This window comes from Tiliqua scincoides, chromosome 5, assembly GCF_035046505.1.
Source record: "Tiliqua scincoides isolate rTilSci1 chromosome 5, rTilSci1.hap2, whole genome shotgun sequence".
Taxonomy (NCBI): Eukaryota; Metazoa; Chordata; class Lepidosauria; order Squamata; family Scincidae; genus Tiliqua; species Tiliqua scincoides.
In genome coordinates this window covers 122,619,152-122,635,122 of record NC_089825.1, presented here as the reverse complement: position 1 = coordinate 122,635,122, position 15,971 = coordinate 122,619,152, and the positions used below count along the sequence as shown (strand labels likewise).

At 45.2% G+C, this 15,971-nt stretch overlaps 1 protein-coding gene across 5 annotated transcripts; it reads right to left on the bottom strand.

The window, feature by feature from the left end:
• Positions 1 to 433: 433 nt before the first annotated feature.
• LOC136651769 (zinc finger and SCAN domain-containing protein 30-like) lies at positions 434 to 15,938 on the bottom strand. 5 transcript variants are annotated; one of them, XM_066628435.1, is made up of 5 exons: positions 15,853 to 15,938; positions 8,648 to 9,729; positions 7,569 to 7,695; positions 6,042 to 6,158; positions 434 to 3,608 (listed from the first exon to the last, which is right to left on the bottom strand). In XM_066628435.1, the coding sequence occupies exons 2-5, from the start codon at positions 9,509 to 9,511 to the stop codon at positions 2,245 to 2,247; spliced, it is 2,472 nt and encodes an 823-aa protein (XP_066484532.1). In that variant the 5' UTR covers positions 9,512 to 9,729; positions 15,853 to 15,938; the 3' UTR covers positions 434 to 2,244. The 5 variants fall into 5 exon arrangements, with proteins under 5 accessions (XP_066484532.1, XP_066484533.1, XP_066484531.1 ...); XM_066628436.1 differs by lacking the exon at positions 15,853 to 15,938 and adding an exon at positions 14,116 to 14,197; XM_066628434.1 differs by lacking the exon at positions 15,853 to 15,938 and adding an exon at positions 14,088 to 14,185.
• Positions 15,939 to 15,971: the final 33 nt, after the last annotated feature.

The window sequence follows — 15,971 nt, the reverse complement described above, 5'->3', positions numbered from 1 at the left end:
TGCACAGACATATGCTATATTCTTTCTTGGCATGCACATGCATGATTGCATGGGAGCTCCCCACCATAGCTTACTATGGCCATGATCCTAAGTGGCTTTCAACAAGGGATGAGATAAATACATGGAAGGTATATCATTAACATGGCCACATGAGTCAGGAGAGCAAATTCTGAGTACAGGAAAAATATACTTGTGGTGAAAGTGATCAGAACAGATAACACAGGCCAGCACACATTTTGCTTCCTTAAACGTTACACCAGTTCCTGGGTATATTTGGGGTTCTGATTCCAAAAATGGCATCCGTTTTGCCCTATCACGTCTAGTTTTGGAGATATAGTATAGCCTCATTCGTGAATGGTTCAAGCAGCTTCCTCATGAGGAAGCCCGCACCATGGTTTCCTCATGAGGAAACTGCTTGAACCATTCACTAAAGAGGCTATGCCGTGTCTCCAAAACTAGACGTGATAGGGCAAAATGGATGCCATTTTTGGAATCAGCACCACAAATTCATATCAAACCACCATAAAGTTTGGGAAAAACCTTTCTGACCCTCAATTTTGTAGGCCTGTGTAATTAAAGAACATTGCAAATTAGTCCATAAAGTTACTAGTTCACAAAGTTTTCTTCTGGTCCACACATACCCATGTAAATTATAGCATTATTTGTGGCATGTTAAGGTACATAGGGTATATCTTCAAACAGGAGCAGACACAGGGGAGCGATCCCCTTTGCTATGATGTAAGCTCTCCCCCCCCATAATTAAACATGTATAGCCTCCAGGTTCCACACTGTCCTGCCCTGCCACGCCCTGCTACAGGTTGGCAGTCCACTTTGAGGACTTTTTAATTCTCAAAGGACATGTATTTCTGCCCACACACATCTGATGTTTCATTTTATAATTTTAATACTTTAAAAACTTCTCTAAGAAGAAAGGGGGAATATAGCCAATCAAAGGATTGTACATTTCTCCTGAACACCAGGCTTCCCCTAAACTTGGTCTGGGGAAGACTGTAGAGCCTGTGCTCATAGTTCCAAAGCATGCTCACCTTTTCACCATCATGCTTTATGCATCCTCATTTCTGGAAATGACTGCCCGTTCCAATACTTTCAATTTACAAATGTTGCCCTCTTTGGTTGTCTAGAAATGATTTGCCACTGGCTAGAGGCCCACCCACACAGCGTACCAGCATAGCTGGTAGGGTAGAATTTACCATCACCAGCAAGGCATCATGAGAGTTCTGGAAAGACATGCAATCCCCATTCATCCCAGTAATCAACCTCCAGCTGCTGGGTTCTTGGGGGACCATAAGAGGGATGCGTATCTCTGACTTGCTTGGCTTGTGAGCGCCCACATGACATGTTTGGCCACTGTCTGAAGAGATAATACTGAGCTGGTGAACCATTGGTCTGATTCTGAACCATCCAGACATTCTTCAGCACCTGTGTGCCACAGACAACCCTGCAACCAGGCCAGGCCAAGCCACCAAGCTTTGGATACCTTTGAGGAGCAGTAACTTGTCATTTATCTGTTTGCTGTCATGGATGGAAGCACCATTTAGACTTTTTGCCTCAGTCACCGGAAGCTTTTTGGGCCTGCATTGGTATTATATGTGTGTTCATGCTCTTTCAGGTAATTCTTTTCTCCTTGGCTCTGGGAGGATCTGGGAAGCTCTGGACCTGTCCGGCTTCAGCATTCTAGCAACCAAATCATTCAAGCTCCTTAAACCAGACAGCAAGCGAGGTGAATCATCACCAGGTTTATGAACACAGAAGAGAGCAGAAGGGCTGGGACTAAGTGCCAAACCAAATGCTAGGCTAAGCACAGGGTGTGGACATTCATGCTTGCTTCTCCTAACTGCAGATGCAGCAAAATGAAAGGGTGATCAGGATAACAAACTCTCCCCCCCCCACTGCCACTGCCCCTGGGAGGAAGTTCCTGTTTGCATTGGCGAGTCAATTCCTATGAATGAAAAATCTAGGGAGAGCCAGGAAAATCTGTGAGAATCTGTCAGGAATTGTATCTTTGGCAGGCCTAAAACGCAGTATGGCTTGTGGACCCTGAAGAACTAGTTTGAGCCTCCATTCCATGTGTGATGAAAACTGATGGAAATCTTCTCTCCTTAATGAGAAAGGTTGTTTCCGTGACTGGATCTCCACTCCCCACAATTTCTATCTGCTATTTGTTTTGTCCACCCGGGCTGGGCCTGCTGCCCTTCTGGTTTCCTTTTCTGTTCTCCAAATTGTCTATGTGCAGTTCTGCCGAGGGCTAGCATTGGAAGAGAAAGCCCAAGCCTTTGAGATCCAGGCAAGGTTCTCCTCTGCCTTTGTTGGTATTATCCTGAAAGAGTCTTTTGCATTTGATTGCATGAAACAGCTCTTTTTGGGGCTGAGAGAAAGTGCTCCAGAGGGTTTAGGAGGTGGTGGCGATGGGCCTCTGGCCCCTGGGTGAACACGGCTGTGTTTCACAAGGTGTGATATCTGACTGAACCTCTGCTCACAAACCCGGCAAGTATAGGGCCTCTCACCTGTGTGTATGCGTTCGTGTTGCACAAGGGTGGTTCGGTCACTGAAGCGCTTGGGGCACGTGGAGCAGGGGTAGGGGCGCTCCCCAGTGTGCACACGCTGGTGGATGATTAGGTTAGAGCTGTGGCGGAAGGACTTGCCACACACAAAGCAGCGGAACGGCTTGCTGTCGGTGTGGATCTGGCTGTGTGTCCTAAGGTTGCAGCTCTGGGTGAAGGCCTTCCCACACTCCAAGCACTGGTACGGCCGCTCGCCGCTGTGTGTCCGCAAGTGAATGTGGAGGTTGCTCGGGTGCCTGAAATGTTTGTCGCACAATTTACACGCATATGGTTTCTCCTTGGTGTGGGTGTACCGATGGTGGCGCAGGTCGCCCCTCTGCTTGAACGTCCGCCCACAATCCACACATGTGAGATCTGAGATGACGGTGGCACTGAATGGTGGATGCCATGTGATTATTGGGATGGAAGCTCCGTGGAGTTTTGCCTTTATGGGTGGCTGCTGCTGCTTCTCCTGCTGATCTTGGCTCTTCTGAAGAGGGTCCTCCTCTGGCAATGGCGGTTCCTTGTCCAGTTTGGGGGGCTCACACAATGCCTCAGATTTATTTCTCAATTTGGGGGCTTCCTCTTGCGATGCTGGCTGCTTCTTCAGCTTTGGTGGCCCATCCTGAGGTGCTGGCCTTGCCTTTTGCTTGCGGGATTTGGCTGTTGTAGTCGGGGTGTTGGATTCCTGCCTTCCAGAAGTGTCTCCCTGCAACTGCACTTGAGACAACCTTTTCCTAGACACAGGCTTCTTTGTCACTGCTGGCTGCTGTTTCTTCTTCTTAGGGGTGTTACCTTTTGGGGCTGATGCTTGCCTTTTGGTGGGGTGGGTTTTGGCTGGGGGCATCTTTGTAAGCCCCTGCTTGCAAGGTGTTGAAGATTGCTTCTTAGAGTTGGGAGGCTCATCATCAAACTCTTCCACTGGGCTCCAAGGTTTGCAAGTTTCTTCTGTTGCTGTGGCCTTTTCCTTTATGGCCGCTCCAGCTCTCTTTGCTGCAGCCCTCTTTTCTGCTATCAGTTCCTTAAGGGCTGGCAGTAGCCCCTTTCCTGCAGTGGAAAGAGAAAAAGGACAATGCAGGTTTGTATCTGAAGGAACTAAACAAATGCCCCTTCTTGGTGGTCTCATCCTTAGTGAAGGAAGTAAGAAGATTCATGCCACGTTAAGTTGCAGAGAAATCTCAAGAGTTGGCCACTGGATACTGGTCAAGGACTTATGCCAATCTGAAGGCCCAGCTGGGCCAAGTCCTGAATCTCCTAGCACTGGTAGCAGTAGAAGTGGGAGTGGGATTGAGAGAGCTATGCTGCTGTAGCACCCAGTCATCATCATCCCCTCACAAAAGGAAGTTTCCCTGAGAGGCCCCCCTGCATCACTACAGTTGCCTTTCTGAGATGTTCCTATTGATGGGTGGAGAGGGTGAAAGGAACTGGAGGGGCACAGAGGAAGCTCAAACACTATGGGGTATGTGTGATGATTGAGCTTTCCTTTCTCCCTTCTTTTCCCCCATAGATTTCCCTTAAGGAGAGTATCAGCTTGAGGTTCCACAGGAAAGAGACTTTCCCGAGACACTCTGAAAGACCATCAGTGTCACTGGAGAAAGACCGCATGGCCAAGCGCACCATTCTGGCACACTATGGCCAGGCATAAGGTCATTCTGTGGATTCACTTTCTTCTTCATCTGTGTCTAGCTAAGGCAACAGCTGCAAGCAATCCATCCACTGGAACTGGTATGCACCTGCATCCAAGCCCACTTGACCTAATCAAAGGGCTGGAAGCGATGCCCAGAGGAATCAAACTACCAATCAGATGGACCAGTGACATAATCGACCCAATGTTTCTGAAGGTCAAGTGCAAGGATGCTTGTATGCATCGGTTACCTCAGATATCACATCTGTGTGTGGCTAAGCCCTCACCCATCCCCTGTTTCAGAGAAGTGTGATGAACATAAGAAGAGCTCTGCTGGATCAGGCCATAGGCCCATCTAGTCCAGCTTCCTGTCTCTCACAGCGGCCCACCAAATGCCCCAGGGAGCATACCAGATAACAAGAGACCTGCATCCTGGTGCCCTCCCTTGCATCTGGCATTCTGATGGATTCATCAAGCTGTCCTTGGAATATGTGTCAGTAACAGAGCTGTGAAATTTAGATGTGTTCAGGAATTATTTTTCTTTTAAGTCTACTTGTAATCATCTGCTTGCATTTTCATTAAGATCTACACCTGAGTACACTGGCTCCCTGAGCTATGGAAGCCATTTCCCAGGCCTGTTTGATTTATTCTTTCCACCCTGCATTATCCATTCCCTGAAATATATTTTAAACAAACATGTTTTTGTTTTAATCTTTCATCAAACATAATGAGATTATGTTTCATAATCGTAATTGTGCGGTAAGAGAAAGAGGACGACAATCATATTCCTTTTGAAAGACAATGGTGATGCACAAGTAAAACGGGTTCAGCAACGTCAATTAAAAGTTTATTGGTTTTAGGAAGAGCCTGCAATTACAGGCACAGGATTTATGAAAAGCCTGAATAGTGCTGGTATTGCAATGATGTTTTGTTTTATGTGTGCCCTCTCAGCAAAAGAAAGTTATAAATCAGGTCTAGAAAAAACATGGGACAACACAACAGCACAAGAAATACTGAACAACAATCTGAAAATAACATTATCTGGACGTTCCGTCAAAAGTGAACTAAAGATGGCAGTTCCAGAAAAAAGGGCTTGCATGGAAGCAGCCCAGAGCTGTAGGTTACCTCGCAGCACAAGCCTATACATATCTACTCAGAAGTAAGTCTCACTGTATTCAATGGAACTTAAAGCGCAATCCTAACCTCACTTTCCTGGAGGTAAGTCCCATTGAACACAATAGGACTTACTTCTGAGCAGACCTGGTTAGGATTGTGCCCTTACTCCTACAAAATGATTATAGGATTGCAACCGAAGAAAGCCAAGGACTGGGTTTTTTTAGTTAGTAAGTTTCAAGTCCTCAGTCCTCAAGAAGACATAGAGAGACAAAACCCCTGAAGATGTGTGACAAATTTGTGCTAATTGTTTAAAACAGCAATTTTCAGCTGGTGTGCCAAGGCACATTGGTGAGCTGTAAAAGGTCTGCAGGTGTGTAGTGGAAGTTTGGGGCACAGTAGTTAAAAATCACTAAAATAGTGGTTTTCAACCTTTTTCATCTCACAAGGCACTAAAATTGTCAAGGCATGCCATCAGTTTTTTGACAACTGACAAGGCACACTGCACTGTCAGAGGGGGCTCATGTCCCCCAATGCCCCTAGTAGCAAATGACCCTTCCTCAAATTCCTGTGGCACAACTGCAGACCATTTACTGCACATCAATGTGCCACAGCACCGTGGTTGAAAAACTGATGAACTAAAAACTTACAGGTTCTGCGGGTCTGTTTCTAGGGCAACTGTCTGTAGTAATGAATTGACTGTCATTACAATAGCTAGAACCTTGGTTAATCCCTTTCCTCACCTATGAACTGATGCTCTAGAGAATTTCCTATCATGGTGCCGGAAGCATCATCATGGAAACATGGTTTTACCCCTTGCTGTATCCGGGTGATTACCTCAGGTTTCTGCAGAGGAACTCCTGCCAAAAGGAACAGAAGGGAAAATGAGTGAGATCTCAGTCCATCACTAGAGTCTGCTTAAAAGTAAAGCCAAGAAAGGCTGCTGTATGCAATAGATCTACGTAACAAGTGTAAGCCAGTTTCAGACCTGTCGTAACTGCTGTGGTTCCTAACCAAGGCACTCTGAGAAAAGCATGAGCTGTTGTAGAGAACCTGCTTTGCCTGCCTAAGATCCCAGTATAATTAAGTTCATAAAAAGGCCTATAAAGGAGCTTTAATGAAAACATTTGGTAAGTTCTGAGTTCTTAGGAGAGTTCAGTTGGCATCCTTCAGTCTCAGAAGACCACGGTACCGCGCTCTGAATAGTGCTCTGGAACAGTGTCCTCTCCAGTGCGCGAAGCCTGGGTAAAATAGGTATGGAGGATAGACTGTTACCCATGCAGCAAATCCCCCCCTCTCCACGTCGCTGAAATGATCCAATGGAAAGGCAGAAGCCAATACGGTTCGTTCCAGTGACGTCGCAGGAGTTGCCAGAACGTGACTGTGTTCAGCCATGAACTGCCTCAGGGACTCCGGCTCCGGATTTTGCCTCGAGGTTGACTCCTGAAGCCTTTTCCATAACTGGATGTAGCCACAAGGCAGTGGAGGTTTGGGATCAGAGTTTTCCTTCTCTCAGATGAGCTGCCTTCCCAGGCTGACGTCCCATCTACCCGGTTCTTAGGAGAAAACTCTGACAATTTACCCATTTCTGCCCAGTCCACAGATGAACACATTTGATCCCTGTTGTGTATATGCAATGTTGGGTAGAAATGGCTTAAGCAGGTTTTTAACCACTTTACATGTGTAGGGTAGGTGTGCTTGCTAAATGCCATTGGATATTTAGATATAGGTCTGGAAGGGTGCAGGAGAACCTAGTCCAAACTCCTGTAACAAGGCAAAATCTTTTATAGAGCAACTTATGTCTTTATCTCTCCTTTCCCTCCTTCCAATTAAACTATAAAATCCAGATCACAGAACACATCAAGCAGAAAGCAAGAGTAGGCAAAGGTGTGTCGTGCTAAAGAGTTTACTAATCAAACAGAACACTCAAACAAGTGGGCCAAGTTACATGTTTAAAAACAGCCAAGCAGAAAGGTCCCCGAAGCTCCTGAGTCACTCTGGACAATCTAACATTGATCCCAGTGTATAGATGAAGGTGAAGCTACCTGGATGGGTAACCATCTGGGAACTCCTTGTGCATTGCCTTGAGTTTCACAATGGAAGAAAGTGGGATATAAATGTCATAAATAATCACAATATGGAAGGGAAAAAAAATGCGTTCTGATCACAAGAGCTCGGGTAGCTCTACAGGGGTACTAGGAATGAGTCGGCGATGTCCTGGGTTGCCATGGAAACAAGAAGGCGGCCTACCAAAGCAGGCCAATCCTTACCCAATGTGGACACATTTTGGAAGTTCTCCAGCATGACATCACGATACAACCCTTGTTGCTCCTCTGTTAGCAAGGCCCACTCTGCCTTGGTGAACTTCACACAGACGTCTCTGAATGGCACCGGTGGCTTTTGGGATGGGGAAGAAAGACACAACAAGCGCTTGTTTAGAAATATAATGGGAGGGGGAACCAAACCATACTAATTCCCAAATACCCTGAGGAAAAAGGTGTTGCCTCAGCCCTTCTGATGCAGCACCTTCTTCATCCAAGCCATGGAACCTAAACATGCCTTTGGGTCCAATTGTATCCAACTTTCCAGCACTGATGCAGCTGTGCCAATGGGACATGCTCTGCACCACTCTGCACCATGCTCATCACTGGGGAAACAGACACAGAGGACTCTCCAAGGTAAGGGAATGTTTGTTCCCTTACCTTGGGGCTGCATTTTGGCTGCATCCGCACTGAAAAGCTGGATAGGATCGGGACCTTTCTCTCCTATTTGTGGGTGTCCCAGAGGCTGCAGGTGGGCCGAAAACAGAATACTGAACTACACGGTCCTATGGCCACTTCGCTCATTAGCAAAATCCTTCAGGAACTGTACAGGAAAGAGTTGGGAGTCCCACACTTAGGTCTTATGGTATGATGAACCTCCATGGGTGTACATAAAGGCCATGACACATGTGCAGCAATTGACAAGCATCATCACAGATTACAACCTATATGCATGAACAATGAAATTTCTTATACACAGAAGTACAGTATTGGCACATGATTTCGGATATGTGGCACCTCTCCCTGGTCCCCACAACGTAACAAGCCAGGAAAAATCTAAGGAAATGCAATTAAAATGAAGCATGTGGCGGTTCTCAAGTAAGCCAAGGATGGACTCAGTGCATGGCCAAAACTGGTACGAAATGTATCTTTTAAAAGGAGCCAAACAATCTAGAAAGATATATACCCGGAAGCTCCCCCTCTGGGGGAAATATATGATAAATAAATGAACACTTGGAATTTATTAGCAAAGAAACGAGTAAGAAAAGGCACAGTTTTCAATGAGAATTTTCAATTCTCCCTCTCACCTGATTTCCCAGCTGAAAGCTTTCAGCAAGATCCACTGCCTGGGTGCAAGTCTCAGGACCACATTCCCGGACCCAGGTTTGCATTTTCTCTGGCAGGATGGTCAGGAACTGCTCCAGGATGAGCAGGTCCAAAATCTGCTCTTTGGTGTGCTTTTCTGGCTTCAGCCATCGCTGACAAAATGCCCGGAGCTTCCGGTGTGTCTCCCGGGGCCCTCTGAAGTCCTGATACTGGAGCTGCCTGAAGCACTGGCGTTGTGTTTCTGCAGTGATACCATACTGCTTCAGGATGCTCTCCTTTACCAGGTTGTAGTCTTGAGCTGAACTGAACTCTAAGATTCCACCAGCTGGGAGAGCTTTGTTGCTCAGATGAAGCTTTAGTCGGGTTGCCCACTCCTCCCTGGGCCAGTGGTAGGAACAGGCCATACACTCAAAGGCCTCCAAGTAGGCTTCAATATCATCCTCTGGATGTAAGTGAAGAATCCACATGTTTTTCAGTGGATGAGACATGTCCTCAAGAGAGGCACCTATTCCTGTGACCAGATCCTCAGATTCATCTCTTGGCTCCAGACTTTTCAGAGGACTGTTGGCTTCTCTGGGTTGCTTTTTTTTGATGTTCAAGGCACGTGGCAAAGACTGAGTGTCCGCGGCCTGCAATACCTGCTGCCAGGCATCCTCCCAGCACTGGGGCACCTTGGCATGTGCCTTCTTAGGGGCCACATGATGGAGCAACTCTTGAATAGTTCCACATTGCACCACACTGGGCAGCTTAGCTGATCTTGTGGAAAAATCAGCTTCCTTGGGAATTGGCTTTGTACGGATCTTAATGGTAAGCACTGATCCAGTCTCCACCTTGGAGGCCGCCATCTTCTCACTCGTTCCACTCCTATGACTTGAAATTATAAATTCTCCTGAAGTTGTTTCATGTGCTAGACCAGAGGTGTCAAACTCATTTCATACAGTGGGCCGAATAGCATTCATGGCGTCTGCTGAGGGCCAGAAGTAACATCATTAAGCAGGAAGTGATGTCTTTAAGCAGGAATTGACCTTGATAAGCACTTTGTTCTCACTCAGGAATTCAATAGCTGCAAATGACAGAGAAAAAGTATGTAAATCTTGATCAGTCATAAAGTAGCCACAAGTCAGCAACTTGATGAAGCCTAAAAAAAGGCAAATGCTACTCTTTACATAAGAACATAAGAAGAGCCCCACTGGATCAGGCCATAGGCCCATCTAGTTCAGCTTCCAGTATCTCAGTGGCCCACCGAATGCCACAGGGAGCACACAAAACAAGAGACCTGCATCCTGGTGCCCTCCCGTGCACCTGGCATTCTGACGTAGCCCATTTCTAAAATTAGGAGGTTGCAAATACCCATTATGGCTTGTAACCTGTAATGGATTTTTCCTCCAGAAACTTGTCCAATCCCCTTTTAAAGGCATCTAGGCCAGATGCCATCACCACATGCTGTGGCAAAGAGTTCCACAGACCAACCACACACTGAGTAAAGAAATATTTTATTTTGTCTGTCCTAACTCTCCCCTCTCAATTTTCATGAATGTGCCCTGGTTCTGGTGTTGTGTGGGAGTCTAAAGAGCATCTCTCTATTTGATGTATGATGCAACAACTACCAGTACAGTTAGGGACACATATTGGAAGCTCATACTATGTTATACATATCTTGCTTCTGCATGTGTCGAAGTCGGTCCTTGAAGTTTTTTAACTTCAGCACCTTAGTCTAAACTATTAAATGATAGTGTGGCCGCAATATTTGTTCTTATTTATTTTTTTTAAAGCTATGGTTCTATTCTTTTAAAAAAAAAAAGCCATAAGCATGATTTCTCAAAATCTTGGGTTCTGAAGTCTTATGAGACCCCATAACTTGGCCATGCAGATCTCTGCAGTGACACCATGAAGCACTTATATGGGCTGGATTATGAAGTTCCTGGGGCCAGATACGGCCCACAGGCCTTATGTTTGGCACCCCTCTGCTAGAGGATCCAGTGATATTCTTGTCCAAACACAATACCTCTGGGCACAGAGAGTGAAAAGAAGCAAAAGTTTTAATCTACAGAGAGGTTGATCAGAGTTAAACATTAAGGAAGAGCTTCCTAATTTTCAACAGCAATTCAGCAACAAAAACTTGATTAGGAAAAAAAGATGGAATCTCCATCCTTGTAAAGTTTTCATGGAAAGACTGAAGACAGATCAACCTGGGGTGCTGTAAAACAACTATCTGACATTTGCAGCTTTGGAGTAGGTCAGATGGGGATGAAAGAACTTTTCACTTACCATGTTGGCTTTTCCCTATTTGGGGCATTTCTACACAATCTTTTTTTCCTCTAGAGTTCCCATAACTTGGTTCATTTCGCTTTCTACAGAACATCTACTATGGGTGTAGTCAAGGGTGAGGAGGGAGGAGGCGCAGTACTTCTTCTACAGTAGGAACAGTGATATAATCAGCTGGAGCACTCGGGTGCTCCCTTTGAAACTCTTTTCAAAGGACCTGAACTGAGAAGATTCAGACTCTGCACAAGGCTGACTGAGAAATTTGCCTAGGGGCACATGTTACTGTCTATGCCAGGGCGGTCGAATTTTGATTGCTAAGGCGGCCACAGTACACTACCCCCTCCAAAGGCATAAATATATAAGTAATTGGTGGCGACGTGATGATGTCACTGCCAAATACTTCTGGGTTTGGAGCTGGGTGGTAGGAGAAGAAGCTGGAGGAGAAGGCAGTGGGTACAGCGGGGCTTTTCTAACTCCCTGCTGCGCCGTTCCAGCTTCTCCTTCTCCAAAGGGAAAGGTTGTGTGAGAAATTGTATATAGTTCATGTTACATTAAGGCTATAATCCAATGCAAATTTACCTGGCAGTAAGTCCTACTGAACATAGTGGGGCTTACAGTACTTCTGTGGAAACCACCACAGCAGCTGCTATACCAGCAGCCCAGGCCTTGTGCTGATGGAACGGAAGTTCTATCAGTGCAAGGCCCGGATAGGATTGGGCCGTTAGTTACGGAGAGCTAGCATGGTGTAGCAGCTTAGGAATCAGACTTAGACCTGGAAGATCCAGGTTCAAATCCCCGCACAGCCATTAAGTTTTGTGGACAACCTTGGGTCACTCACTATTTCTCAGCTTCTCCTACCTCACAGGGTTGTTGTGAGGACAAAAGGAGGAGAGGAACTATGTAAACCACTTCTTGGAGTTCCTTGGAGGAAGGGGGGTTAAAAAAATGTGAAAAATAAATAAATAAAACCAATAAGTCAATAAAACTACTTTATATTTATTGTTACTGACCAAGATGCACAGCTTTACTAAAAATTCTAGCCTATTACTTTTTCCTGCTTTGATGTAAATGTCTTTGCTCAGATCTGCATTCAGTGAAGCCGGCTGGTTTATAATTGGTAGATGCTGATTCCTATACAGGATCAAAGAACCTATTCTTCCTTGGGGGCAGACTAAATGAAGTCAGAACTGGTTTGTCCTCTTTACAGGACTTCTGCCTGTTAATGCCTTTGCTGCATTCCAAGAGTTTGACTGGGACAGGCCAGGCTGCAAAATGACTCAGCTGTTTCCTCTTTCTCAGAATGTCATAGAAGGTGTGGCCTGTGATTCCTGTGTGCTGACATGAAGAGGAAAGTTGAGGAGGTCAGAACACCCTAACAACAAGCTTTGGCATTGTTGCAAACTGAGCCCTTGGCTAGCCACAGCTCTTGCATTTGCAAAATGGTGATGCATATAAAATGCAATGAAGATCATGCCAGGCTTTCAATCATCCTAAGTACAGCCACTTCTGAGTTTCTTATATAAATAAAGCAAATAAAAGAGACATAAACTATTGAAAATGTATATTAGATTTTAAAAGGGTTCTCTCCCACAATGGGTTATCACAACTACTTTCTAGGAAATTACCCTAAAGGAGAACAAACACTAAGAAGTTTGGAATAAGATGCCAATACCTATGCACACACTATTTTTTAAGGATCCTCTTGGGGTTGTTCCACTCAAGACAGCATTTCCTATTGGGAAATCAGTTCCAGCCATGCAGGATGCAAATTTCTTACATTGGTCCATGTAGCAAGCATACACACAGTGGGGTTGTATTCAAAGTGCATTGATCTTGACTAAGTACCACTGAAGTTCCAAACAACACAGTCCTGTAACGTGCTGGAATCCCTAGCATGTATGCACTGCTGAAACAGAGACGCCTGCGTTGGCTCGGTCATGTCGTGAGAATGGATGATGGCCGGATCCCAAAGGATCTCCTCTATGGAGAACTCGTGCAAGGAAAGCGCCCTACAGGTAGACCACAGCTGCAATACAAGGACATCTGCAAGAGGGATCTGAAAGCCTTAGGAGTGGACCTCAACAGGTGGGAAACCCTGGCCTCTGAGCGGCCCGCTTTGAGGCAGGCTGTGCAGCATGGCCTTGTCCAGTTTGAAGAGACACTTGGCCAACAGTCTGAGGCTAAGAGGCAAAGAAGGAAGGCCCATAGCCAGGAAGACAGACCAGGGACAGACTGCACTTGCTCCCAGTGTGGAAGGGATTGTCATTCCTGAATCGGCCTTTTCAGCCACACTAGACGCTGTTCCAGAACCACCATTTAGAGCGTGATACCATAGTCTTTCGAGACTGAAGGTTGCCAACAACTGCACATCCCATTCTAAACAGGCGCTAGCCACTGTACTGTATGTGCAGTCTTGTGCCAAGTGGCCTTCACTCTCCTTGCTTAGAAAAAGAAGAGAACAACTCCTCCAGCATTCTTCCCAAGGCAGTAGTCAAATCTTTCCCCATCTCCTCCACGTCATATCCCCAGGTCTTCTCTCCTTTCCTGGAAGAATGCTAATCCTCTGGATTGCAGAAAGTGAAATTCCTACACAGTAATTTCCATACTCAGAACATGTTAATGTATCACCTGCTTTCCTGATATCTTTACTCATGGCTGGTGTGGGACAAGGTCCACCTACTGCTGATTTAGCCCCACCACCACCAGGACAACTGTCCGGCAGTCTGCTCCACCTTTTCCAGCCCTCAAACCCAGTATGCGGCAAACACCTTTGGGTGACCAGTTCAATGGCAACCCCTCCTCGACATAAGATTCCCCCGTACTGCACACCACCTTAAACAAGGCTAGCTCTGCCCACAGACCATGCTATACACATGCTCTAAATAAACGCATGTAAAGTCTCTAGTTTCTGCATTCAGCTCCTTCTCCATTGCCCCACTGACGGCATTCATTTGCCTCCCCCTGTCTCTTTCCAGACCTCTGTGTGCTTCCTTCCATATGCCCTTACATTAAGTTCACTCCCTGTACACTGTTGATGGCCACAAGTATCTTTATGCTTTCGCCGACAACTATCCACAGTTCACAAAAGTCAAATTCTATGTGGCTTGCAACATCCACACACTTGTCACCCCACCCTACAGCCCCATTGCCTCATACCATCCACAGCAGTGATCTTTCCCCCTACCCTGAAACCTCAGAGTGTTCTTCTGTCCCCTTTCATATGATTCTCCTTCTTTGGGCATCTGTCCCCTTCATCTTCCTCTTTTTTTCCCACAGTCCTGCTTGCTTATGTAACTATCCAATCCTACACGTCTGGAGGAGGTCAGAACACATCTGGGATAGGCTGAGAAGTCTGTCACTCTGAAAGACGCAACACAACTCTTTCCCTTTTTTCCCCCCTTTCTGTTTCCAATTCACCCTTTCTTTGTTAAATCCATAGATCCTGTTTCCTTAATGCTTAAGTGTCCCATCCTCATGGACCCATTAGTGAGTCTGCTTGGAAATTCTGAAGGGCACTCTGAACGGACTTGTTTTATTTTGCACATTTATATCCTGTCTTTAAATAGAATTTTCCCAAAGTGGCTGAACCAAATAAGAGCAACCAATAATAATCAGCAAAAGTTGAACAAATAAAATGCAACTGGCATAAAGCATGTTTAAATTCAAAAAGCAAGAACTAATATAATTAACAGTAAAATGCTTTAAGCATGTTTTCCAAAGTCAATCAAAAGTGGTGGGGGGGGGGAGAGAGAGAGAGAGAGAGAAAAGAGAGAGCGAGAGAGTGGCAAATTCTCAGTGATGGAGTTCTATCCTTATAGTGCCATTCCCAAAAAGGTGCTGTCCCTGGTACCTGCTCTTCAGATCAGAGCTAATGACAGGTTAATTGGTTAATTAATATGGAAATCAGGAATTTGTGTGGAATATGTTTGTTGCAGCTAAAATTCCTGTAGCCAAGCAATGGTATGAATCCATGACAATGCACTAAGAATGGCTCAGGAAGATAGATCTGGAAGATAGTAGAGATGTGGAAAATAACTGAGAAATACTGTTAATAATAATAATAATAATAATAATAATAATAATAATAATAATAATAATAATAATAATATCCATAAGAGATAAAAAAATAATGCAGAGATGTTTAGAATTAACCAGCTTCCCTTTTAATGACTATATGAAGAATAACGATAGATGTAAAAGTCCTCTGTAGTACAGTTATTTTGTATAAATGTAGGTTTTTGGTATTTTCTATTTTGTATGTTTTGCATAGTGATTTTATTTATATTTCAGAAAAAGAGAGAGTTCAACCCAATTTTAAAATTGGGCTGAACTCTCTCTTTTTCTGAAGTTTGATCACCCTCAACTGTTTATCAGATTGCAGCTTATAATTACTATATATTTTTTAAAAATTGACGTTTTACTTATCAGAACAAACTCTGGAATAAAAACACACTTAGCAGACCTTTGCACATTTAATACAGAGTAGCAACACACCCCTGGTTCTGTAAAAGGGAAAGCAGAAACTGTATGGAAGGGGCTTAAAGCACAGAGACCAATCCACATCTGTCAGTGGTCCTAGTGGAATGCTCCTTCCAGATGTGGCAGCCAAACCTGTAGATTCTTAAAACACCTTAAAGACTTAACAAATGTATTCCAACACAAGAGCATTGATGCTATCAATTGCATATCAAAGGAGTTTCTAGTCCCTACTGTTAGGGGGAAACACTTGCAGTGTATGGTGTTTTTGTCCCCTTTGCATGCAAATGTGCCTTTCAGCCCCTGGCAATGCACATCTAGGCCATGCAAGCAACCTCAGTGCTTTCGCTTTCCCCCCCCAAAATCAAAGCCCATATCAGGAGTTTCTCTGACAGGTCCTTCAGTAAAAACTTCTTTTTCCAATTGCCACCCAAACTAGGATTACCTGCAGTCTTGTAGCAAACTTCTCTCTCTCTCTCCCTGCCACCCAGAGCGAGCCGTCCCTGGGGAAAAAAAAATGCATGGCCCCTTTGAGCACTGGCATGCGGAGATGATCGGGTTAAT

Bases quoted from the DNA above. Each gene is read 5' to 3' on its own strand.
- LOC136651769 (XM_066628435.1), bottom strand. From the start codon at position 9,511: ATGGCGGCCTCCAAGGTGGAGACTGGATCAGTGCTTACCATTAAGATC. The intron at 7,696-8,647 runs GTGAGAGGGAGA...CCATCCCAAAAG, and splicing joins GCTTTCAGCTGGGAAATCAG to CCACCGGTGCCATTCAGAGA. The intron at 6,159-7,568 runs GTAAGGATTGGC...TCCTTTTGGCAG, and splicing joins CCAAAATGTGTCCACATTGG to GAGTTCCTCTGCAGAAACCT.